We start from the raw sequence: 24,252 nt of genomic DNA, 5'->3' as shown, positions 1-24,252 counted from the left end.
GTGTTTCGACCGTTTTGGTTCTGCTCGACTGGTAGGGGCGTTCCGCTTGAGTTTAATATAATGGCTGCAGGTGTGCGTCGTCTGGGTTTCGTTCCGCTTGTTTACGTGTGTGAGTTCTGCAAGGAATGTGGTTTGTTGTTGCGGAATATTCTCGAATGTTTCGATGACGATGACGATGACGAGATTCCTACATGTGTATAGGGGGTTGAAGGTTTTGGACCGTTTCCCAGCCTATGGAAATTTAGTTGAATTTTGAAGAGGATCTTTATTACTCGATTAATACAGGTGTATTTGTATGTACAGCGAAGTAGGTAAATGATTCACTGGAACGAGCTAGGTCGAGTTCCTGAAGCTCACTGGCATCTGGGGACGATGCACTGGTTTATAAAGGTGTTGCTTGAGCAACGCGTAGCTGGGCTGGTGAGATCACGTTCTGGAAGATTCCGACGGGGTCGAGGTCTTCCTTTGTGTTCGACGTTTGATGCGTAGTTGCGTAGCTCCTTGGGATTTCCCGTGTACTCGTGATTGCGTATCCGGAGCGAGTCGAATCGCCTTTATGGGTAAGCTGAACGAAGTATTTCGGCCACGGCTAACTTTCGTGTACGAGAAGAGGACACGATGATGTCATTTGTACAGATTAAGTTCGATGAGGGAAATAGGTGATATTACAAGTCGTGCTATATATATCTGTGCTATATATATGTGCGAGCTGACTTTTTGCGGAACAATCCGTTTACCGATAATATGTACTACGTTTGCGATGTGGGAAAGAGGAGTGTCGTTTGCTTGCGAGGGGCGCGACTTAGGCCGCGATCGGAGCTGCTAGGACTCGAGTGCGTGAGTGAAAGGGATAGTGGGGGGCGAAAGTGGAGTGAGGGGCGAGGGGCGAGGGGCGAGGGGCGAGGAGCGAAGAGGGGTGAGGGGCGAAGGTAGTGGTGGTGGTGGCCGCTGCGATGGCGGCCGCTGCTGCCGCGGATGGCGGTGGAAACCGCAACGACAACGACAACGACAACGGCAACGGCAACGGCAACTCGATGGACGACAGCATGCTGGGGCTGAGTGACACGATGTCTATGGGCGGGGAGGGGTACCTGTACGAGGAGTTGCGCAACATCCAGAGCATCATCGTGGTGACGCGCGAGAACCTGGAGGCGCTGCGGGACCGGTTCGCCGAGTTCGTGGAGCCGCCCTCCATGTACGTGTGCGAACACCGCGAGCTGCGCGCCAAACTGGTGGCTCTGGAGGCCCACGAGCGCCGGCTGGTGCAGGAGGTGCACGACCAGCTCAACCAGCTCAACCAGCTCAACCAGCTCAACCAACTGAACCAGCTGAACCTGCAGCCGCACGCAGCCCCCAAGGGTCGTCGCTGCTTCCTGCGAGCCCACCTGCCCAACCAGCAGCGCACGGGCGTGCAGCTCAAGGACGGAGTCACCCTCAGGGACTCCCTCTCCAAAGCCCTCAAGCTGAGGAACCTCACCGCAGACATGTGCGAGGTGGTGGTCTCCGACAGCGACACCGCCGTCCCTTGGGACGTCGAAATCACGCTCATCCAAGCCGAGGAGGTATATCTACTTCTCCAATACATACATATTACATATTTGACTCTAAACAAGATTCATTCATTCTTTCATTCACTGTCTAAATGTACCTTTGATGTATATCTATATAGAAACTGTCTTTTTCAAAAGTATGAAAACATAATGTAATCATTTCCACAATATGACTAATCGAAAGATAAGTGATTTTCAAGTTCAATTTTTCCTTTGCAGTATAACTCACTAAATATTGACTCGAGTATTAAGAGGGCTGGATACCAGTGCCTTGTCCATACAAACGTATTACACTTCTCCCTTCCTCAATTATGGCACTAGAGAAATTATTTGTTAATATGCTGTGGATATCCACCATTGGGTTGCATCTATCGTTTTATTTTTTTGATTAGTTATTTTTTATAGGAGCTAGGAGCCGCCAAACATCTATAAAATCGCCTCTTTTTTTACACCCATGAAAAGAGTCCAGCGTGCTTATTAATTGGTCGATTTAAAAAAAAATACGCGCATAGTTGCACAGGAAATATCTTTCTCATACCGATGATGAAATTTTTTTAAGAATTGGTCCAGTTTTGGAGGAGAAAATTGGAGAATACGAAATCTCGATTTTGTCGATTTAAAATACGTATTATCTGGTCGAAGCGCAACTGTCGCATTCACTCAATATATACATTTACTCAATTTATATATCGAAGAAAGGAACGACAACAAAATTAAGGTTTCAGGTGTACAGCCCTCTTAAGCTACATCAACTATTATTTATTTGAGTGAGAATTAAAAATTTGAAGCCAATCAAGCACAGTTTAATATATATACATACATACATACATACATATATATATATATATGATCAATTTTCAGTTTTATCCCCATAAATAAAATTTCAATGGGCACTTACAAAATTATTTATTTACATTACATAAATTCATTCCAAATAGTGTTTTGATTTTCATTCGAAACTTTAACCGTGACGGGTCTTATTCGTTTGTCATCTGCTGTGTGATGGTGATTTCTGAGCATAGAAGTAGAATGCATAGAATGGTCATTGTTAACAAAAGTATCGTCTAAAAGCGAGCCATCGAAGAGAGAGACGGAAAGTCAGAAGAGATACAAGAGAGAGAGAGAGAGAGACGAAGTTTAGCAAACAATAAACAAACGCAGAGTTTTTGTAGCAACATTTTTGGAGGCTGAGAGCGATTCTATGCATTCTACTTCTATGTTTCTGAACCATGATTTAACGAATAGTGTGAAATCCCATAAAGTCAGTGGCAAATCTATCAAATTTATTTAAGGTGACCATTTTTTCCAAAAACATATTTCTAAATGCTTCAATTATTTAAAAGGCAGATTAAAGAATCATGGATGCGAATTTATGAAAAAAATAAATTCATTTTCTTGAATTCTCTTAGTATAATGTTAATCAGTCTTATGTAGATTTTCTTATGTAGTAGAAGTGATTAGCAAACATTTTAGGTTTCAACATTCAATTTCGTTTAACACTGGACTATGTATTGTTCATCAAAGTAAAAAATCTTTCGGCTGGTGCATTTTTACCTGTAAGGCCTTCCTGGTATATATGTAAAAAAAAAAAATAAAAAAAAAAATTTGTTCCCGAATAATGGATACACCATTTGACTAATTTGCTAATATTTTTGTAGAAAACATAATTTTCACCGAAGAATTTGTGTATTTATCAATCTATTAGATGAAAAAGTTCTATTACATAAAAAAATGTAATGGTTTTATCTCACGACTTACCACGACAGATCCACTAAAAATCCAGTATTGTCCTGGTAAAATCAGTACGAATGGTCACCTTAGTCTAATACCTAAATTTGCCCTTTTTTCTGAACAAATAGTATTCATGGGGAAAAATTCTCGTTCCGCCTCTACAGAGCTTATTGCAATTGAAATAATAATATATCTCTTAAAATATTATCAATATAATCTCTGAAATCATTTACATATATCATTCCACTTAATAATTTCATTTAGAATCCTAATATTCTCTTCGCCAGCTCTCCACGGATAGACATAGAGTAGCTACATAGATATATGCAAACAAAATAGTGCACAAAACGATTTTTGTCCGTATTTTAAGAACCAGCTTTCCGAAGCAAAATTATTTTAGCAACTGGCTCGACAGAGTCGGTGTGAACCCATAGCAGCACATTATATGTGTAGGTTATATGTAGTAAGGTTGTGGAGTCAGGGTCAGATTCGAAGTCGTAAAAAATCAACCAATCATTCCTTTTTACAAGGCTTTTCTATGTTTTTATTATTTAATTTAATTAATAGTATTACGGTATATGTACATATGTCAACTAGAGTCTCCAATTTTATTAAGTAAATCTACTAATAGATTTAAATTTAATAATTTATCTATAAAAATCATGATTTTAAATTACATTATAAAAATTTTAATGTTTTGTGCTCAAAACTGATCGTTTCCTCTCTCATACTTTCTGATTTTTACTTTCATTTTTTCGCATTGATTTATTTGTGTATGAAATTTATACTATTACTAATAACTATGAATTTTTTACTAACCTCTTCTTACTTTCACTTACGATCACTAGTTAAAAAAAATTTGGGCTCTTATCCGATCGTTTTCATATAATACTTTGCCATTTTGCTCGGTTTGGTCATCGATATAATTATTCTTCGGCTTGCGACCTTCGACACCTACGACCTTGGCTTCGACTCTATGACTTGACATCATCATTCATATTCATACGGAATACGTAAAAAAAAGTAAAAACTTTTGATAGTTGACAATTGTTAATAGCGGAAGATTGCAACTTTGCCACTTTTTACAAACCTCCTTTACGTTTTTATATCTATTCTAATGCTTAAATCTATTTTTTAGAATGATCGTTTCATATATTTTGAAGGTCACTTTATAATGCCAAAATATTTTATTTGATGCACAACACGAGATTGTTTAATGCACCGAAAATAATGCAAATTTTTAATGCACAAACATTTTTTTAAGACAAAGTATTTTTCTCAATGTACAGTTAAATCTCACCCTAAAATTAATATAAGCCTTAAACTAAATCTTATTTTCGTGAAAAGACGGTAATTCAACTGTATACTATTTATAAAATATCGACTTCTTTTCTTGTCAAATATTGTACTATTAAAATTTACTTGTAAAAAATTGAGACAATTTTTGCAGGTCGATTATTTTTACGCACTAATTTTCTTTTTTCAGGTCACCGTACGAGTTTTGGACAAATTACCAGTAATGTCGCACATATCACATCAGTTTATGAGGAAAACGTTTTTCACATTGGCGTTTTGTGAATGTTGTCGTCGATTGCTGTTTCAAGGATTCTATTGCAGCCAATGTAATTACAAATTCCATCAGCGTTGCGCTCAGAAAGTTCCTAGCACATGTAATCAGGTAACTTTCGGCTCATTTAGAAGTGTGTATGCAGAAATTTACAAGATTTTCTAATGTCAATGCTAAATCTAGGTACACATGACTGACACCACCTATTATGCGGCTTTATTGGCACAAAATCCAGAGACACACACCGGTATTTTACATATTCCTGTAAATTTTGGTTATCAACAGTTAGCTGCTCAGCAAAATAACAAGCAAGTGTTTTCGTTTGAATTTAACTGAAGGTCGAGGATTTTTGTTTATTTATTTTTTCATCAATTTCCAGGCATCCTAGGTCATTGAATCAACAAGATAGATCAAATTCTGCTCCCAATGTTTGTATAAATATGGTAAGACCTCAAACACTAGCGGAGCAGCAACGCGCCGAGAAGAAAATGAATTTAAATGTATGGCAGGGAAATGTAAGTCGACACCATTTTATATTGTGTTTTTAAGGCAAAGTTTAATCTGATTTCAATTAATCGTAGTACGAGTCAAACCGTGGAAATTCCGGTAATAGTGGATCACGAACGGCAGTCGTTCCCCCTTGTAGTCCGCCGCCGGGTAATCGGACAGCGACTACTCCTGCACATTCACAATCGACACAGGCTAGTCCTACTGGATCGTTGAGACCGCGGAGGCCACGAGCGCGTAGTGCCGACGAATCAAATAAAAACTTACTTTCACCGCGGGAAAGTCTCGACGATTGGGTTATACGTGCCGAAGAAATACTTATCGGACCAAGAATTGGTGAGTATTTTCTTATTACTCGGATTAATTAAAGACATTGAATGTTTTTTAAGCCGTACTTTGGATGATTTTGATACTTTGTAGAAATTTCTATCTATTTCAATGCATTTATCGCATCGATATATAAATATCTAGATGAGCCCTTTCATACGAATATGTCGGGTGAAACCAGACCATACAACGGGGAGATATGAGAGGTTCGGAGGGTTATTTTTTTGTATCTGGGCTTAGGTCCGGGCCGCACCGTGCAACTTTGTCGGCCGACTAGTTGCGCGACACGAAAAAATGTATGGAAATGTGTGCGACAAACAAGTTGACGGGTGTGGCATGTCCCATCTACCTGCATGCATTGGTCTGGTCGCCCTCAACCAAGTCGCTCGCAAGTCGCACGGTGCGGTCCTGCCCTTAGGGAGAGATTGGGAGACTTGTGGGTCCAAATCTGGCGAGTGAGGTCGCATCTATACGTCTTATAAATATATCAATGATTTATCATATTTAATTGACTACGTACATTCAATAGTGTTCCTGCATTCAGTTTGTTAGTAAGATATATACATACATACATATTAATAAAAAGGAGTTTACACATTTTTGTGAGCATTGATTATTTTGCATAAAATCCTAAATTAACATTAATAGCTTACTTTACGAATTTTGTATTTTTTATTGTTAATTTCAGGTTCTGGGAGTTTTGGAACAGTGTATAAGGCTCATTGGCATGGACCTGTCGCTGTTAAAACTCTTAATGTAAAAACTCCATCTGCTGCGCAACTACAAGCTTTTAAAAATGAAGTTAGTCAATGTTTCCTTTTTTATTTTGAATCTTAATTTTACTACATTATGCTTATTTTTCTTTTGTGAATTTTTAGGTAGCAGTATTGCGAAAAACTCGCCATTGCAATATACTTTTATTTATGGGTTGTGTTTCAAAACCTTCGTTAGCTATTGTCACCCAATGGTGTGAAGGTTCGAGTCTTTACAAGCATTTACACGTTTTAGAGACAAAATTTGAACTTCTCATGCGTATAGAGATATCTCGACAGACTGCGCAAGGGATGGATTATTTGCATGCTAAAAACATTATACACAGGTTAGTTTCGCAGTTTCATAGCAAATTTTTACAATGCTCTCTTAATATAATATCATTTAACAATGCTTTTGTATTATTATAGGGACCTGAAATCAAATAATATTTTCTTACATGATGATATATCAGTAAAAATAGGTGATTTTGGCCTAGCGACTGCTAAAGTTCGTTGGTCAGGTAAGTTTTTCCATACTTTAGTTATTAAAGCAAAAATATTTGTGGTAGAAAACAAAATATAATTTAGTTTTATTTTTTAAATCATATATTGTTTATCATTTAAGGGAGTCAACAATCACATCAACCTACGGGTTCAATTCTGTGGATGGCTCCAGAAGTGATAAGAATGCAAGAAAGTACTCCTTATACTTTTCAATCTGATGTTTATGCATTTGGAGTGGTTCTCTATGAACTTTTGTCAGGCCAACTTCCTTATGTCAATATAAATAACAAAGATCAGGTTTGTAAAAGTCACTTGTGATAAAATTGTGTTTTATTTATTTTGATTTATACAATCAGTTTAAAATAGGTCATTTTTTAAAATGTTGGTTTGACTTTTCCTTTTAGATATTGTTTATGGTTGGCCGTGGTTATCTGAGACCTGACCTTGAAAAGTTACGTTCAGATTGTCCGCGTGCATTGAAAAGACTTACCGAGGACTGTATTCAATTTAGTCGAGAAGGAAGACCATTATTTCGTCAAATTTTAACTTCGTTAGAGGGCATGTTACGATCATTACCTAAAATTACGAGAAGTGCTTCTGAACCAAGTTTGAGTAGAGCCCACTTGCAAGGATCAGACGATTTCTTTATGTATCATTGTGCATCACCGAAAACGCCAAACAATTTTCAATTTGGTGCATCGAGTGGTGGTGGTTGTAGTAATTTTCCCGTTTTTTATGGTTCGGGCGTTGGAAATATATGAAATTTGTGATTATCTTTATGTATACATCTTTTTTTTTTATCGTTAAAGTGGCATCAGTACATTTATTAATTCGCTATTAAAGAAAAGTTTGAGGTGTATATTTATAATGAAATCATAATTTTTATTACCTAATGCAGGACTAATTGCCCTGTGAACATATGGTTTTCACTATATTCCAAATATTTATAAAATAATAATTGAATTTATATTTATTTAAGATATTCTTTAAATTCAAATATATTAAATTCTTTTTGAGCATTTGTAGGGAATTTTCGTACAAAATTTTATTAATATGCACGAAATGCTTAGTTTTCAATTTTTTTTTAAATGGATACAAATTATCTTAAATTAAATGATATGTGATGATTATTGCTGAATATTTATTTAATTTTTAAGTAAACGAGCTTTATTTGTTATTCTAAGACTATTAATATCTTTTTTTTTTACTTAACACAATGACTTGCAATGCTATAAAAAAGTATTGACGATTTGCTGGAACTGTTTTATTTCCAGTTTATTTCTTACGAATTACTTTGATTCATTATAATGAATGCATCCTGTGACAACTTTTTATCTTTTCCAACTTAACGATGATTTAATGAGCTGAAAATATTGTAGTAATACCTTGATTTAACGGATTAAATACCATGTTCTAATAACGATATTTGCTCAAGGTGTTATGATGTGTAGCGCTTTTTGTAATGAAAACACTTTTTTTTTCATTTCTTGAACAGTGCTTAATTTATTTTTACATATGTAATTCTTAATGTTTGAAATTTGTTATTTATTGTGGTTTTGTGTAGCCATTATTTAACATACATTTTTATCAAATTAGTCTGTTAAATCAAGGCTTTATTTCTTATTGCAAGATTACTATTTTGCGCTGGAAACAGTAGACATTTTGCATAAATATATCTGTCAACTATATATTCTGTCAATTTATTGTTTATGTCTACAAATAATATGCAATAAATGTAATATTTTTACTACTTGAAAGCGATGAAAGCTTATGACTATTATTTACTAAAGAAAAGTAAAATGTATTTTTTAAAGTTGGTTCGTTTTTAACGAAGGTTTATAAATAGTAATTTTTTTCTAATTGATATATTTTTTTTTATTGTCTGCATTAGTTTAATATTATTTGTAGGATATGTTGTAAATTGCGAAAGTGTTAGCAGTATTAAGATTCATTGTCTGCATTAATTTTGCAGATATAGGCTAATTCATCTTTTGACCCAAAAAAATTTGTAAAACATGAAAAAAATCGTTGTAAATTATTTTTTCAGTATTTTATCTCTGGGTTCATTTGCCATTTCATAATTGTTTTTTCAATTTCACAAAAATGTTTGAGTAACAAAAAATATATTTTGTTATTGAATTTTCTTTATATGATATATAATGTATCAGGTTTTTATAAAAGTTGTGACTGCCTATTTCTGGGATGCAAATTTTTAACGAGGTAATCGTAACCTCTCTATTAAGCCGCAATCCAGCTGGTGAGGTGTAATTAAAGAAATTATGAAGAACTTAATTTAAGAATGAAATTACAAAAACAATGGAGGGTAACACATGCAATCGACGGGTACTCCTTGAATTGTCTTTGCGAAACTAAATACAATTTGTTGATACTAGTCTCTACACATCAAATATACTGCCTTAGACACCTTCAGATATCTTTAGAAACTGATTAAAAATAAATTTTTTAACTAAATTTCGCTTCAGTTTAGGTTTTAGTAGTTGGCGACTCCCTAGAAAAGCTTTTACGACCCGTGGGTTGGGAATCTGTGATTTAGGTGATATGCAGATTGCGTACAAATTGCTATAAAGAGTATGAATCAAAAGTGGTCACTACTTTCACTGCTTCATTACTGTCAACAGTGTTTTGACACTTCTTCCATCATCTGATCGTAAAATGTGTCATACCGATAAGCGGGTGTTCACTGAACCTGTATTTAGTCTAATAATATAATATATGTTTTATTTATTATGGTATTTATTAGAACAAGCAAAATAAACAGTCACGAATCGTTACAGTTCGAATTACGAATCTATGAGTAATTCAATCTCCCGCCCTAGATACTTTTAGTTCACTATTTAAATAATGTAAATCTCCAATTAGTAGTCTATTTCTTTTAATTTCGAATGTCTCGATTGATTTAATTAGTTGGATTCGATCCGTATACTGATTTGTAGTGTCTGGTGTTTGTAATTGGTATAAATGTGAGATTTTAATGTGAAAATTTTAAAGTTATTGATTAGTTTCATTAATATTATTTAAAGAAAATTAGGAAATGTTGGGGATTATTGTGATGCATAATGAATTCGAGAAGTATTATCATAAGAACTGGTGAGACTGAATTTCATTCAGCAATGTGAAAGACTCGTATGAGATTTATTATAAATATATTAGTATACATATTATTATGTATTCTCAGTTTTGAGACATGTAAATGAATATTTAATATGAGTTAAAAATCTAGCTTGTCTTTTATATTTTTCACTTATGAAAAAGTGTAAGGATAATGGCCAATGTATGAACTACTCATTTACTTACTAAAATGCTAGAAAATTAATCTTTCCATACATACATATCTTGTTTTTCTATCATTTTAGTTTAAGTCATCAACGTTGTCAACTAATTGAGCATTTTAGAATATTTTCGTTCCATATCATACATAGTTTCAAATTGATTTGTTTATATTTGAATAATCTAGCTAAATTTTTAAATTATATTAATAAATTATTTACAATGACGTTAAATCATATTATTTAACGTTAAATTATTTACAATAACGGCATGCACATGCAATTTTAGATTCCCGTAGTTTTATCAACTTTTAATTGCTCGTGTGTCCTGAGCTTAATGTATACATACACTCCAACTGTGATGGATATGTCATTTTAGTCAAAATATTTTTGTTAGTATATTTTCTCTATTAGGAAATCATAATTTAATATTGATAATGTATTTTTATTTTTTAATAAATCTAAGTAAGTAAAAGCTTATTTTGTGTAAATAGAAAAGCACTCGAGGAATACGTAAGCGAATGTACTGAAAGTTGTGATTATTATTTTATTTTATATTATAGAAATTTATGAAACATGATGTGCAAACTTAGTTCATTTATTTAGTTCTGAGACCTTGGCCTACATTTTTTACTGTGTAATTTATACCAATTTTGTGTTAGCTACCGTATTGGTTCTACTAAATATTTTGAAAACATATTTTTGGTGATTGTAAGGTGAGTCCATTGGTGGGACAATCTGGTTTTTGAGTGCATTTTCAACGATAAATATTACATTTATTCAGTGACTTGCTTGTATAAGGAAACATCATTCTTGTTAGTTTCAGATTGTTTGTTTGACACGAGGCGACTCTTGTATTTTTTTTAAATCTTATTTTTGTAAATAAAAGCTTTGCCTTTTAGTTGGGCCAATACGGTAATAGTTTTTTGCAATGTCAATAAGTACTTTTAGTTTTGCTGAAACAGTTTAAATTGTACAGTTTGTTTACAGTTTTTGAAAAACAAGCAAATTATGTGTATTAAATATGAAATCTATTAATTTTAATAAACATCCATATGGATTTTTAATGAAATGGAGATAAAGATAATTAATATTTGAACAATTTTAAAGAAGTGCTTTTTATTTATAATTTAAATTTTAAAAAAATGTATTGAATTATTATTAGTTTCATCTTGTATAGTTTGAAGTAATAAAAAAATTGTGTTAATTGTTGTTGTTGATTGATGTTATGTGATTGCTCATGATATGATGCTCGTGATAAATTTTTTCAATTGTAATAATTAGCTTTTTTCATCTTTTTTTTGTTATTTTATTATATTGAGCACTCCAAGTGGAAAGTATTAATTATTCGAAATAAATTATTGTTCAAAAACAGAATGTAGTTCTTACTGTTTCTTTCTTCTTCAAATAAATTTGAAAATGGCAATGCTTGCGTTCTAAAATGATAATTTTTGTATACAAGTTTCTTCATTTGTAATGGCCTCTTTTGACGTTGACCGGACTCACAAAAGCACCATCACAAATGGGTCCACCTTACGGCACAAACTACGAGATGATGAAGACTCGCAAAATGAACTCGTACCAAAGCATTAAGATTAGGAGTAGACGGTTTTCAAATACAAAATTTTAAGATTATGAAATATGTACATATAATTTCAAAATGGACTTGATAGCAGACTGCGGTTTCCCTGTGAAGCTTTTCATTGAAAAACATGAAGGGCAGCCACCATATCTTTACCATAACATGAAGTTCAAATCAATTGAAGCACATGGAAACCCCCACTCCTAATCTTAATGCTTCGTTTCATTCATACGAGTTCATTTATCGAGTCTTCATCAACCCAGAGTTAGTGCCGTAAGGTAGACCCGTTTGTGACGGTATTCAAACGCATACGTAGTGTGCATCCTGCTCTCGAAACCTCACTGTTCTCACGCATCTTTGTGCACAAGGTTGTGTCCTAACATCAAGAGAGGGCATCATAATTAACAGTGTATGATGGATAGAGGTGGTCGAAAAATACCGACTGGATTTATCTTTTTTAAATCTAATATATAATTTCGAAAGAGACTTTGTATGTATATATTTAAGTGTCTTTGGTTGAGAACTTCTTTAACAAAACAAAGTTTCTATGACGACAGTTAAAGGTCTGTTCATACCTATCCAGCACGACCCGTATCCTGCAGGTGTCATGCAAGTGCGGATAGTATTCTTTAATTTAATTGGTTGAATAATATATTTTTTCAATTCGATAAAAAAACAAATGAATATTTACTATTAGATTCGCCATGTTTAAGCTGTTAATATTACAAATACTGAGCGAAGCCGGGTAAAACAACTAGTATAAAATATAATGGAAAATGTTCCGGTAATACGAAATTCGAACTAATGGAATATGGTCGTAAAATCATGGTACGTGAGTTATAGCGGCTAGCCGCGCAGTGTATATGTATATGTATACATGTAAGCTTGTTGCCGGCATTCGGCTTACAGTGACATCAAGTTGAAAGCTGTTCTTTCAAAAAGCCACGAGAAGCTTCGCTCTCTCTTATCCGTGTGAGATATATCTTGGATTACTTTCTTTCTCTAATAGAGATTTGTTACGTAAAAATCCTTTGTTAATTTTATAACCTAACAAGCCGCGTTTACTCGCTCATCTCAGACGCAGACGCCGTAGCTCAATCGTACGCAGTATATGCGATTTTGTTCCTTAAAGTATTACTGTTTATGAGCTAAATTCGCAGGTTCGGCTCTATCCCATTTTCGGTTTTGATTTAAATGCGTATTATACCCATTATTGATGGGAGCATTTTTTGAAATGATTCCTTTAAATACTGTTTTGCTTTTCTCTATATTGATTTTATTTGAATTGTATTACGTAGTCTAAACCTTAATACTTATCCTTTTTTTTACGTGTAGTTGCTACGATGTCTCAGGATGTAGATTGTGCTGTGCAGCTGGAGATAGAAAATGAAAATATTGCAACCGAGCCAACAGAAACCTTCAACATGACAAATAACAATTTAGATAATTTATTGGGTTGTAGCAATGACGACGACGATGATAAACTCGACGAAAGTCAGACAATCTATCCCATTGGAAGAACTGCCATATATGTGCTGAATCTTCCTCCGCAAATTCTATTCACGTTCGTTGAAGAACTCACCAACATATTCAATAAATACGGGGAGATTAAATCCATAAAGTAAAATTGTTGATATTCATTTAAACATATGCTAAATATGTTGAAGGATTTTATATAATAATTTGATATTTTCAGGCGTGGCGGTACAATTTTGAACGGTTTGAATCTTGATTTTACGATATCGGCTTACGTTGTTTTCAAAACTGCAGAATCTCCAGAAAAGGTCACTACAATAAATATATAATATATATTTTGTTTGTAGTGTGTATATTATATACTTATTTAATGTATCAATTCTTAGGCTTTGGCTGAAAATGGTACGATTATTGGAGGAAACCCTATCAGTGTGAATATATTCCAAGCTGGACCGCTCTTGGTAAAATTAGATAACCTGCCAGTACCAGTTAGTACAGAGTGTCTCAAAAATTTGCTACAAGCCTGTGGAACTATCAAAGAAATTTGGCAAGTTCCAGCTCGTCGTGTCGGTAAATCTATATTGAAATTTGCCTGTAAGTGATTTCATGAAATACAAATATCAAATATTTTGTTTTATTTTCCAATAATAATGTGACATTGCATATTGCAGCTATCGTAGAATTCGAAAACGAAGAAGGATTAAATAAAGCATTGACATTGAGCGGAAAATTGATGGTGAATGGCATTAAACTAAGTATAAAAAAAATTGATGCCGAATTAATGAAGGTGTGTTTTTTAATTTAATAGTATTTATTGAGATTTAATTGTCATACTAATGGCACTATTTTTGAATTTAGTCAACTATTGGTGAAAAAGACAAAGGTCCAAAATTGAAAAAAGAAAGAGCAAGAGCTTGGGATGGACGATGGCAACCGAGCAAATTCCAAAACCAACGTGGATCCATCTCTAATCGAGGTGTACACCGTGGGGGTCGTGAAATTCGCAATTATCGTGGGAATAGTGGTAGAGGCCACAATAATTACAACACATACGTATGTATAATATTTTATATACAAATAATAAATTGATTTATATATTAAAATGTCAGTAATGTTATGTGTGTTGCCTTTCAGAATGACAACTATATTCGTCCGTTTTGACTTGTATGATGGTGGACGACGTGCAAATTAAATAAATGTGATGGAAAAACTTTACATAAGTAGTTTTATTGATGTCCGATATCTTTGTGATTTGATGAATTGAAAGTGATTCTTAATTAGTGTACCGAATAGGTTTAATTTATAATATCATTTTTTTAATGTTCTATCTTCATACTGTATTTAATATTTTTTTAATACCGGTTTTGTATGCATGTATATATATTATATATATTAAATAAAAAATCGTAATCATAAACAGTTTTATTTTTAAAATATATTATATATAAAATTCCTGTCGTTTGTAATTATTTACGATTGTAATAATTGCGATAGAGATGCAAAACATTCTCATTCCATATAAAATCGTTTGTAAGTGATGTTTTGTAACAATGAAAAGCGTTTATAATATTTTTTTCGAGTATTGGATCAAAAACCACTGATCCCACAATGGAGACTATATCACCTTTCATTAAACGGTCATCATTGGCTGATGAACATAATGTATCTAATGCTTGTGAGGATTCTGCACTGAGAGATTGTTTGCACTTTTTAATATTCTGCGCAATTTTAGCCTTTTTCTCATCCCGAATTTGACAATTTTGATATAGAAATACATTTATGCAGCCAGTGAGATCGGCTAGTTGGAAATTCAGAGTACTGTTAATTTCTATAACTTTCATGATTGTTCCGTGTGCTTCAATTGTTTTGAACTTCATGTTATGGAAAACATATGTTGGTTGCCCTTCATGTTTTTCTAGTTTGTTTATATCTTCGATGAAAAGCTTCACGGGGAAACCACAGTCTTCTATCAAGTTCATTTTGAAATTATATGTACATATTCATCATAACCTTAAAATTTTTAAATGTATTTTAATAAGGCTTACGTTAAATACTGTGAAAGTTATAAATCTGAAGACAGATGTACAATTATAGACTAGGGGATATTTATACAATAAATTCTATTGATGAATTCAAATGAAATATCCCGCCATATATATACCCACTCCCTTCTTGACAGTGAAATTGGTAATAACACGTTTTAAATCGTCCATATCATAATGTGGTTTTATAAAATGAAACAATGATTTTTTTTAGACTAGGAAAATTGGGCCTGCATGTAAATGTTAGAAAAAGGCCCCCTTTAGTATTTTTGTTATTAAAATTAAATTGGTAATTGACTCAAATAATTTAAATGTTCTTTTTCCTCGTCTTTAAAGTCGCAAATTATACAATCACATATTTCAAAGACATTTTATTTTAGCATAATTTTTTTAGATAATTGCAAATAATTATTATTACTATACCATCACGGAAAACTATTGAATGTCGTAAGGCGATGCGGGGTATATCCTCAATATATCCAATATTTAATCGCCGTAGTTCTTTATCAACTCAAAATAAAATAAAATTATATCGCGCGCTCATATTATCATTATTAACCTATGCTTCACCTGTATGGAATAACGCCTCGAATACTAACCTTTCCAAGCTCCAAGTAATACAAAATAAATCCCTAAAAATAATTTATAATACACCCATATATACTAACTTGAAAAAACTGCATGCCATATATAATATTCCGTTTGTTACAGACATTACTAACAAATTAACCAGTAGATTCTATGACAGAATCACTAATAACCATACTAACACACTTGTGAAGAGTCTCGGTGATTACAACAAAATGTCTATACCCTACAGGTATAAACAAAGATTATCTAAACACAATCTGCTTTAGGTCATCGACTTTAGTGAGTCTTTAATTAATATTATGTATTAGATGTATTATGAGCATTTATAAGGATTGTAAATAGGTTTTTGAGCTCTTTTTCCTACTATGCTGTAGATTAACATTAGAATAATATAATACTATGATTACTAACCAAATTAAATTAAATTGTAAAATAGAAAATGATCAGTAGATCAGTAGCTATTAAAATAGATACAAGATGTATTGTGAACAAAATTTTGTAATAATAAAAAGCATTTAAAAAAAAATCAACTGAATGTCGTGAGAAGGAGTACTGATTTATTTATATATAATAATTTTAGCTATCTAGCTAATTTAAAAATACATTCTTAATTACTTGACTCTAAAATTTTATATATATAAATTTATATGCACTGTCCTTCATACAGTGCCGGTTTTAGGGGGGGGGGGGGGCTGGGTCGAGCGGCGCCCGAGGGCGCCAAATAAGTTAGGGTGTCGAACGATGTGCCAAAGGCGCTTTAAAATTTAAAATTAGCGCCAAAAGCCATTCAAAATTTTAGATTAGAGCGCCAAAGGCGAAAGTTCTTTCTAAGGGTGTTAAGAAAAAATTGCCCGAGGGCGCCATCGGGTGTAAGGCCGGCACTGCCTTCATAAAGGTGACTCCTCGCACTTCGCAAGATTGCATTCACGGTCTTAGAATACCTTACGCACTCAGGGAGGGCATTGTACATTAGCGCACCCCTGTGAAAAACACCACCAGCTGTCTTATTTTTCCTTACTCTACCTACAACTAAATTGTTCTTATTTCTAGTATAATAACTATGGACATATCTGTTTTTTATTGTATTATGGGGGATGAACGAATGAGACGACTGGCATGTTAATGCACGTGTTTTATTTATGACAGCTGAAGGCAGAGTGAGTAGCCGCTCTCCGAACCCAGCCGAGTTGGTCCCCACTCGCAGGAAGGTAACCAGACTCGACCATGTCGTATAGCGAGCCGCCACAGTATAATAAGATGGGTGAAAATTCGACACGCAATGTGTTGCGTGTCAAATTTGGAGCATCAAAGTAGTGTTTCCTATTAGTCATACGAATAATTTAATGTACCTAATCTAATTTAATGTAATCTAATTTAATGTAATCTAATTTAAATGTAATCTAATTTAAAATAAAAATTTAAGCATTTTTGACTATGATGAATTTTACATAAGATTTTGTAGTGGTGTATACATTTGTATTGACTTTTAAGCCAAAACCATTAAAAATAATTGTATTAAAAACAATTTGGAATGAAAAAATAGAACATTTTGTCACAACTGCAACATTATCACCATGGAAACAAATGTAATACATAATCATACATTCATAAGCAAATTTTTTTCTCACATAGCCAAAATGTGATTTGATAGTCTTTATACACATTTTAAAAATTAATTTTTAGCATGTAGTTTCATATAATATAATAAGAGAAAACATAATTTAGTTACAATGTCAAATAAAGGTGGCGGGCTTTGTAAATCTCACGGTGGAGTTGCGGATGAAAGAGGTGTGTATTGTTTTAATAATTTTGTTTAAAATCAAGAATTTATCAAACTTGAAAATGTCTTTTGGTAATATAATTCAATATTCAATAGTTCTGCTGCAGAATTATATGATATCGAAATTGAGCCGCAGTGAGTTGGAAGATCGGTATTATTCACTGTGGAATAGCAATATTGGGCTTAAGAAGAGGTTGAATTCCCAAGATGAAAAACTTAAATTTCTCAACACTAAATTAGCAAGACTGACGAATCAGCAAAAGAAAGATTCAATTATTTCTAATAAGTGCTGCAGAGATTTTGAAGATATAATTGAAGAACAAGCATTTCGGTAAACATTCATGAACATATTTAAACGTGCATTTACAACATAATTAAATATAACTTGAAATACTGAAAGTATTATATATTATTTGATTGCATCATAATTTTGCAGAATTCATCAACTTCAAAAATTTAATTATAATCTAATAGAGAAAATAGAATATCTGGAGACACAAATTTCTACCCTCAATACGTCACATATTGAAAATAATAATTATGTTGAAAAGTTTAAGACTGAAAATATGAAAGACAATAGTTTTATCTATGGTGAAATATTTGAGCCGACATCAAATAAGGAATATTCTAGGTTTTAAACTTGTTATTTTATACTTACTTCTTTTTTTATGGCATTATTTGTTATGAATTAAAATTTCCAGATCATTGGAACCTATCACTGAGAATGATGTTGAGAGTATGGAGGAAAAAGTAGCCGCTTTGGAAAAAGTATTAATAAGTTTATTATGCAATATTTACCAGTTACTAGATACATTTGTTTTAAAACTGTTTTATTTTATTTGTTGCCAATACAAGTATGTCTATTAATTTACATTTCACTAATGCATAGTTTACAATTTACTTATAAAAGGAAATAGAAATATTGAAAGATGAAAGTTTTCAAAGAACATCGCCCGAAAAAAGTATCGTTTACGATACAACAGTTGAGAAATCCAGCGAGAATAGGATTTTGGGTGAAAATGAAATTAATCAGCAACACACAGATGCTCCAAAAACTTTCAATCACACTTATACGCAAACAGAATCGGATGTAAATAATGAAATAAAACGTGAAAATGGTTAGCTACTGAAAACTATCACAAATTTTATATTCATATGTAAATATATTGGTAAAAATCATTTGATTATTGTTCTACAGAAATTCTCAATAAAAAACTAGCAGAAGAACAATTGAAAATATTAGAGTTGCAGCAAAAGATTGAAAGCAATAATCTTAAAGACGATATATTGCAAATTGTTCAAAACCGTTTGGATACCTTAAATGTACTACATATTATATATGTATATTTATTAATTTATATTTTCAATTTAAAAATTATATTAGCGTGAAATTACAGGAGAAAATGACCATTGGAAATGATGACAACGAAACTAAAGCAGTTTTATGCGCCGAAGAGCACAAAACACTAGAGAAAGAGTTATGTGATGCAAAAATAAATATTGAGGTTTTGGAAATAACTTACCTAACCATATTAAGTAAATAAGCTAGAGAGGAATATATAAAATAAAAAATAATCATTTTAATTACATTTTTTTAGTCATTAAAGGTAGTAAATAAACAACTAGGGACACAAATACTAGAGCTGCAAACAAAAGTTGATAAATTCTCTCTACAAAATAAATTCAATATTTCTAAGGTAAATATTATTAAATTAACACATATTGCTCTATTATAAATATTATAAATACTCTGGATAAATTTTGTAGAAATTAATAGCACCTTCCAAAAGTGATCAAAATAGTATTGAAGTAAAAGTTGATAACGCTAAAAATAAAGAAGAAAAAAATGAAAATATGCAATCTTTAACAATCAATGAATGCAATCAACTTTTGATATATTCAAATTCTTTGGAAAATGAATTAAAAAATTCGGATGCCATTAAAATTGATGAGTAAGTAAATATTCATTGTATGTATATGTATAATATATGTATGTACAAATAAAGATTATTTTATATGTAATATTGAAGCAATAGCATGCAAAAGGTTGAAATTCATGCGGTCGAAACAAACTCACCACAAAAGTCACCAGAAAATGCAAAAATATCCTCAGAAAATGCTGACAATAATTCAATACAATTACAGCAAGATACGGAGAAAGCGTCTACTCCAAATTACACATCCCCAAAAGATTTAAGCCGAGAAAGTATCAACGTAGATAATACAGGTAGATTAATATACAGATATTCACACATTATACTTTAAACTGTCGATTTAAATTTGTTTGTCTTTTCTCTGGATTGAAGTTGTCAAAAGTGTAAAAGAAAATCATTCGGACTCGAGCAGTGATGTACTGTTAAATGATGCTACTTATGATATTTCAACAAACGATTCATCTCAGTGCAGTAATACTCCAATGAATTCATTAAGTGAAGGGTATCTTAGTGATGGAGAAATTCGCAAAGGTATTAAGAAATGTACACTTATTAAGTGTGCCTTATATTTTGTGTATGGTAATGGTTATTATTTTTAGAATCTGTTATTAACTTTCAACTTGGAAAAAGCATGGGTTCTACATTATCTCAATTTTCAAATGTTAAAGTTACTAGTAAGCCGACACCTTTTTTTGACGAGTAAGTATACATATTACATTACACTAATAGATTTTTAAAACTGCATAGAACTTTAAAACACAATTTGTTTGGTTGCAGGCATGAAAAATCGATGAAAAATACAATTGACGAGATAACAAAGGAAATGGAAAAGTGCGAGAAGCTTTTAAATCGTGATAATGTTAAAGTAGGTTTTTTTTTATTTATTTTTGAAAACAATTTTCAGTGGATGAATTATATCGAAAAACATTTTCTTTCAGAAATTGTGTAAACAAAAAAGTGTATCCGCAAATTTTCCCTCAATGGACCATTTTAATGCTCATCAAATGGGTACTTTCATATTTCATATTGTATCGGTTGAATTGACTCGAGAGGTATTTATATTTATATTAAATATGCATTTGATTTTATGAATGCATTTGGTTTAATATTTTTTCGTTCTATTTTCAGGCGATGGCTTTACTAGAGAGCGATTTATATTTCTTAACATGGAAATTTTACAACGAAATTGTTGCATATACACCATTATATCGTAATAAAATTTCAAATTTTAATTTTTGTTCTACTTATAATGTCTTCGTAGATGATGATTTTATTGCTTACTTGTCAACTGTGAGTTAAAAGTACTTAAATTTATGATTTAAAATTTTAAAGGTTTTGTGTTAGTTTAATTTGGATTGTTATTTTATTCATACAATAGAAAAGTATCCAGATTGATATTCATCAAGCAGCAGGTGAAACATCCAAACTTTTGGCATGCTGTGAAATCAATCTTTTCGATGTGCTGAATAAAGTTAACGAAAAAGTGGATTTTGTATTAAATTTGGAGAAATCCACGGAAGGCAATGATAATTTGATTTATGGAGTACTGAATTGTTGGTGTAAATTGACATGGGATGGCACTGCAACTTGAAAGTTATATATTTATTAATTATTAGTATTATAAAATATTGGTACAATATTTTCCCCTTGATAACACAATAGAAGATATACATAAATGAATTGCTTGAACATAAAATGTGTAACTTTTATAAGAAAGTATATTCATTCACAAATATATGTAGTAGTATTTTATTTACTAGAACTATTTTTCTGTTTTATTTATTTTTTTATTTCATTATCAATCGGTGATGCTCGAAGTTGCTCGGCTGGATGAAAAGTAAAAAAAAACCCTTCAAAGGGCTCTAAACCTTTCCATGACCATGTTTTATGGTCTTAAATAGGGTACCATGAGATAGTGCACCAAATTTGATGATATTAAGTTGAAAATTGTGGATTCGCAAAACGGACATACGAAAATACAAACATAAAAAAAAATTAAATATAAGTAAACGAACATTATTTTTTATACATATATAGCGATAGCCGAATTGTCCGGCGTCGCTCAGGTAGGTGAAAATTAGAATATTAGGAAAATTTGTAATCTATGTAAGTTAGAATGCTATTTGATAGTATACCAAACAAAAAAAAAATTCATCTAATATATAATTTCGAAAGAGACTTTGTATGTATGCAAGGTTTAAAGGTTTGTTGGGAACATCGAAAACAAATCAAAGTTTCTATGACGACGCCATCAATATCATCGAATATAATTTTTTTTCGATTCAAATAAATTTAATAAAAAAACAAATACTATTAGATTGATTTGGCTGTTTATATTACAAATACCGAGCGAAGCCGGGTAAAACTACTAGTATTATATAAATACATATATTTATTAAGTTATTAATGGGTCTGGAATCTGGAATCTGCTATCATTTGGAATAAAATTTATTATTTATGTACGATAAATGTAATTAATTTCCAATAGATGTCGGTAGTATATCGATTTAAGAAAAAATAATTTATTTCTGTGATTAATTATAAATTAAAATAAGTATATATTAATTTAATAATTTTGGAATACACATTTGATCGTATAAGAACAATTTTACATAAAATTTAAGGCGAAAAATATAAATGCACCGTGAGTAAGCTTTGATCTACATAGATACGAAAAAGCCTCTTTTATCGCTTGACTAAATATTCTCAAAGAGTTGGAAGTGTGATCTGAACATGTTTTCGAGACTCATCCAAACTACAGTGCGCTACAAAAGCCTATCAGCTCAAAATAATAACAGGACTTTCATTGAAAAATTCATTGTCATTAGAAAAAATAACTTGACTGAATATTTCTTTCAATTAAAAAATATCACATTGGTTTCGATACACTTTTAATGACATTCTAGCTGAGGAAAGTTTCTGATGGGTTTATTATTTCTGGCGCAGAGTGTGGATCTCATGTGAATTCCTCTCATCCATTCGAGTGTGCTGACATTTTAACATTACTAATAGTGACATGCAGTTGATTACCAGTTACCGTTTAGTATACCTAACCGATGTGATTGAATCGTACCTAAATTTGAAATGTCCCATTCAACATACATATTTACTGTTATTTATTTTCAAAATTAGCTATACATATGATACATATACAAATGTATAACTACATTTAAGTCGGCTGGGAAAATATGTATTATTTTTTAAAATTAATATTGGATGTGCTTATATGTACATATAGAATCCCACACGTCTTTGACATCTCAATATCGCGACCGAAGGGGGACGAAGGACGAGTCACTCCCGCAGGATTATCGTCATTAGGCAGGACGAGAAGACGATAACACGCATAATTCGAATTGGGATCCGAGCATGTTGGTCATCACGCGCCAATACCCCGCTCGAGATACTGCTTTTTTGGTCGTATCGATTTCTCATGGTGTCGTGTGTTGGTTTGGTGATGCGAGCTGACGCGCCAGCAACTGAAGAAGTTATCTCGTCATCGTCGTCGGAAACCCAACCCTCGAACCGGGAATTTATCGTCTGTCCAATTGCGTTACGGACGCGTCACATTTTCATTCACGCGAGTCGACTGTCCCATCGCCTTCTATATCAATCGAATTATAAATGCGACTTTTTTTCCTCCGATTGAAAAATCTGTATTGACAATTTCAATTTTGATACACAAAGCCTATAGTTATATATGTATGTATAATACGTTGAAACAAAAAATCAAGGCTGGGTTTTATAATCTTCCATAGTCTAGTCCAGAGCATCGTAACCTCTGGATATTCGCGGCACACATTGTTTATGACTCGTAGAGTTAGTCCGCTACATACATACATATGTACTTCATCGAGAGTCGCTAGTTATTCCGTATATGCATAGGGACAAAATACTAACTAAAATCGGTTTTCACCGTCACATGCGATCTCACTCGCACGCATTAGGCCGAAGTGCTGTTCGGGGAACACATTTTACCGCGGTGCACAGGTTACGATGCTCTGGTCGAGTCTACATATACATACATATATGAACATGTACAGATTATATGTAAATATAATATAATAGTGTTGTACCCGATGACATACCTAATGCATGGATGTTGCATTTTAAGTTATTAAATAGAAAAAAAATAAAAGAAATGTGTTGGCCCTGTGTTTGATCCGCACGTGGTCGAATTTTTTATAAATACCTTTTAAATATATTTAATTTAATATTTACATTTAATTGTTTAATATGAAAAAAAGGTAAAACTACCTACCTACCTACATATGTACATGTAAACAATATAAAACATCAATAGAAAAATTAATTAATTAAATAAATTTTCAATAGATGGAGGTAAATTCTCTGCTAAGAGGAATCATTGGTAGCAAATAGTATATATACAAGTTTTTTTTTGTTATTGTATTTTTATATACGTTTTGGCAGTGTTTTAGCCGTGAGGTATATATGTATGTCGAATCGAAACGACTATTATAGTACGGCGAGCGTTATCGCAGACATACAGACAGACACACAGACAAAATAGCGATATTATATACATATATGATATTAAAAAACAATATTCATGGTGCCATTACCCTGAGCAACGCCTATGGTATTAAACTTGTACATATATA

The 24,252-nt window shown here is 32.4% G+C and overlaps 4 protein-coding genes across 5 annotated transcripts; 3 read left to right on the top strand and 1 right to left on the bottom strand.

Annotated features, from left to right (window-relative positions):
* Positions 1-876: 876 nt before the first annotated feature.
* Raf (serine/threonine kinase raf oncogene) lies at positions 877-9,564 on the top strand. 2 transcript variants are annotated; one of them, XM_077442411.1, is made up of 10 exons: positions 877-1,562; positions 4,768-4,959; positions 5,032-5,156; positions 5,228-5,363; positions 5,430-5,691; positions 6,371-6,483; positions 6,561-6,781; positions 6,864-6,955; positions 7,060-7,235; positions 7,343-7,745. In XM_077442411.1, the coding sequence occupies exons 1-10, from the start codon at positions 954-956 to the stop codon at positions 7,697-7,699; spliced, it is 2,283 nt and encodes a 760-aa protein (XP_077298537.1). In that variant the 5' UTR covers positions 877-953; the 3' UTR covers positions 7,700-7,745. The 2 variants fall into 2 exon arrangements, with proteins under 2 accessions (XP_077298537.1, XP_077298538.1); XM_077442412.1 differs by having other exon boundaries at positions 881-1,562; positions 5,228-5,348; positions 7,343-9,564.
* A 3,082-nt stretch (positions 9,565-12,646) lies between these two features.
* Positions 12,647-14,698, top strand: LOC143919626 (RNA-binding protein 34-like). The gene is made up of 7 exons (XM_077442026.1): positions 12,647-12,779; positions 13,143-13,428; positions 13,504-13,591; positions 13,670-13,877; positions 13,955-14,070; positions 14,142-14,336; positions 14,418-14,698. Exons 2-7 carry the CDS (start codon positions 13,151-13,153, stop codon positions 14,442-14,444), a joined length of 912 nt encoding a protein of 303 aa, XP_077298152.1. The 5' UTR covers positions 12,647-12,779; positions 13,143-13,150; the 3' UTR covers positions 14,445-14,698.
* LOC143919627 (uncharacterized) lies at positions 14,693-15,477 on the bottom strand. Its single transcript, XM_077442027.1, has 2 exons — positions 15,370-15,477; positions 14,693-15,293 (listed from the first exon to the last, which is right to left on the bottom strand). The coding sequence occupies exon 2, from the start codon at positions 15,260-15,262 to the stop codon at positions 14,750-14,752; it is 513 nt and encodes a 170-aa protein (XP_077298153.1). The 5' UTR covers positions 15,263-15,293; positions 15,370-15,477; the 3' UTR covers positions 14,693-14,749.
* A 1,574-nt stretch (positions 15,478-17,051) lies between these two features.
* Positions 17,052-21,221, top strand: LOC143920421 (uncharacterized). The gene is made up of 16 exons (XM_077443306.1): positions 17,052-17,704; positions 17,793-18,027; positions 18,133-18,327; positions 18,398-18,464; positions 18,607-18,814; positions 18,895-19,019; positions 19,094-19,201; positions 19,295-19,393; positions 19,464-19,648; positions 19,727-19,923; positions 20,003-20,161; positions 20,230-20,329; positions 20,408-20,495; positions 20,569-20,682; positions 20,759-20,920; positions 21,009-21,221. The coding sequence occupies exons 1-16, from the start codon at positions 17,647-17,649 to the stop codon at positions 21,219-21,221; spliced, it is 2,313 nt and encodes a 770-aa protein (XP_077299432.1). The 5' UTR covers positions 17,052-17,646.
* Positions 21,222-24,252: the final 3,031 nt, after the last annotated feature.

The sequence above is a fragment of the Arctopsyche grandis genome, chromosome 12 (assembly GCF_051622035.1).
Source record: "Arctopsyche grandis isolate Sample6627 chromosome 12, ASM5162203v2, whole genome shotgun sequence".
Lineage (NCBI taxonomy): Eukaryota > Metazoa > Arthropoda > Insecta > Trichoptera > Hydropsychidae > Arctopsyche > Arctopsyche grandis.
Note: the sequence above shows the minus strand (reverse complement) of the source record. Positions and strands in the feature narration are given on the sequence as shown.

Excerpts from the sequence above, each read along its gene's own strand:
- LOC143919627 (XM_077442027.1), bottom strand. The coding sequence starts at position 15,262 with ATGAACTTGATAGAAGACTGTGGTTTCCCCGTGAAGCTTTTCATCGAA.
- LOC143920421 (XM_077443306.1), top strand. The coding sequence starts at position 17,647 with ATGTCAAATAAAGGTGGCGGGCTTTGTAAATCTCACGGTGGAGTTGCG. Across the intron at positions 18,465-18,606 it reads AAGTAGCCGCTTTGGAAAAA|GAAATAGAAATATTGAAAGA; the intron begins GTATTAATAAGT and ends TACTTATAAAAG. Across the intron at positions 18,815-18,894 it reads TGAAATAAAACGTGAAAATG|AAATTCTCAATAAAAAACTA; the intron begins GTTAGCTACTGA and ends ATTGTTCTACAG.
- LOC143919626 (XM_077442026.1), top strand. The coding sequence starts at position 13,151 with ATGTCTCAGGATGTAGATTGTGCTGTGCAGCTGGAGATAGAAAATGAA. Across the intron at positions 14,071-14,141 it reads TTGATGCCGAATTAATGAAG|TCAACTATTGGTGAAAAAGA; the intron begins GTGTGTTTTTTA and ends TTTTGAATTTAG. Across the intron at positions 14,337-14,417 it reads ACAATAATTACAACACATAC|AATGACAACTATATTCGTCC; the intron begins GTATGTATAATA and ends GTTGCCTTTCAG.
- Raf (XM_077442411.1), top strand. The coding sequence starts at position 954 with ATGGCGGCCGCTGCTGCCGCGGATGGCGGTGGAAACCGCAACGACAAC. Across the intron at positions 1,563-4,767 it reads CGCTCATCCAAGCCGAGGAG|GTCACCGTACGAGTTTTGGA; the intron begins GTATATCTACTT and ends TTCTTTTTTCAG. Across the intron at positions 5,692-6,370 it reads ACTTATCGGACCAAGAATTG|GTTCTGGGAGTTTTGGAACA; the intron begins GTGAGTATTTTC and ends TGTTAATTTCAG.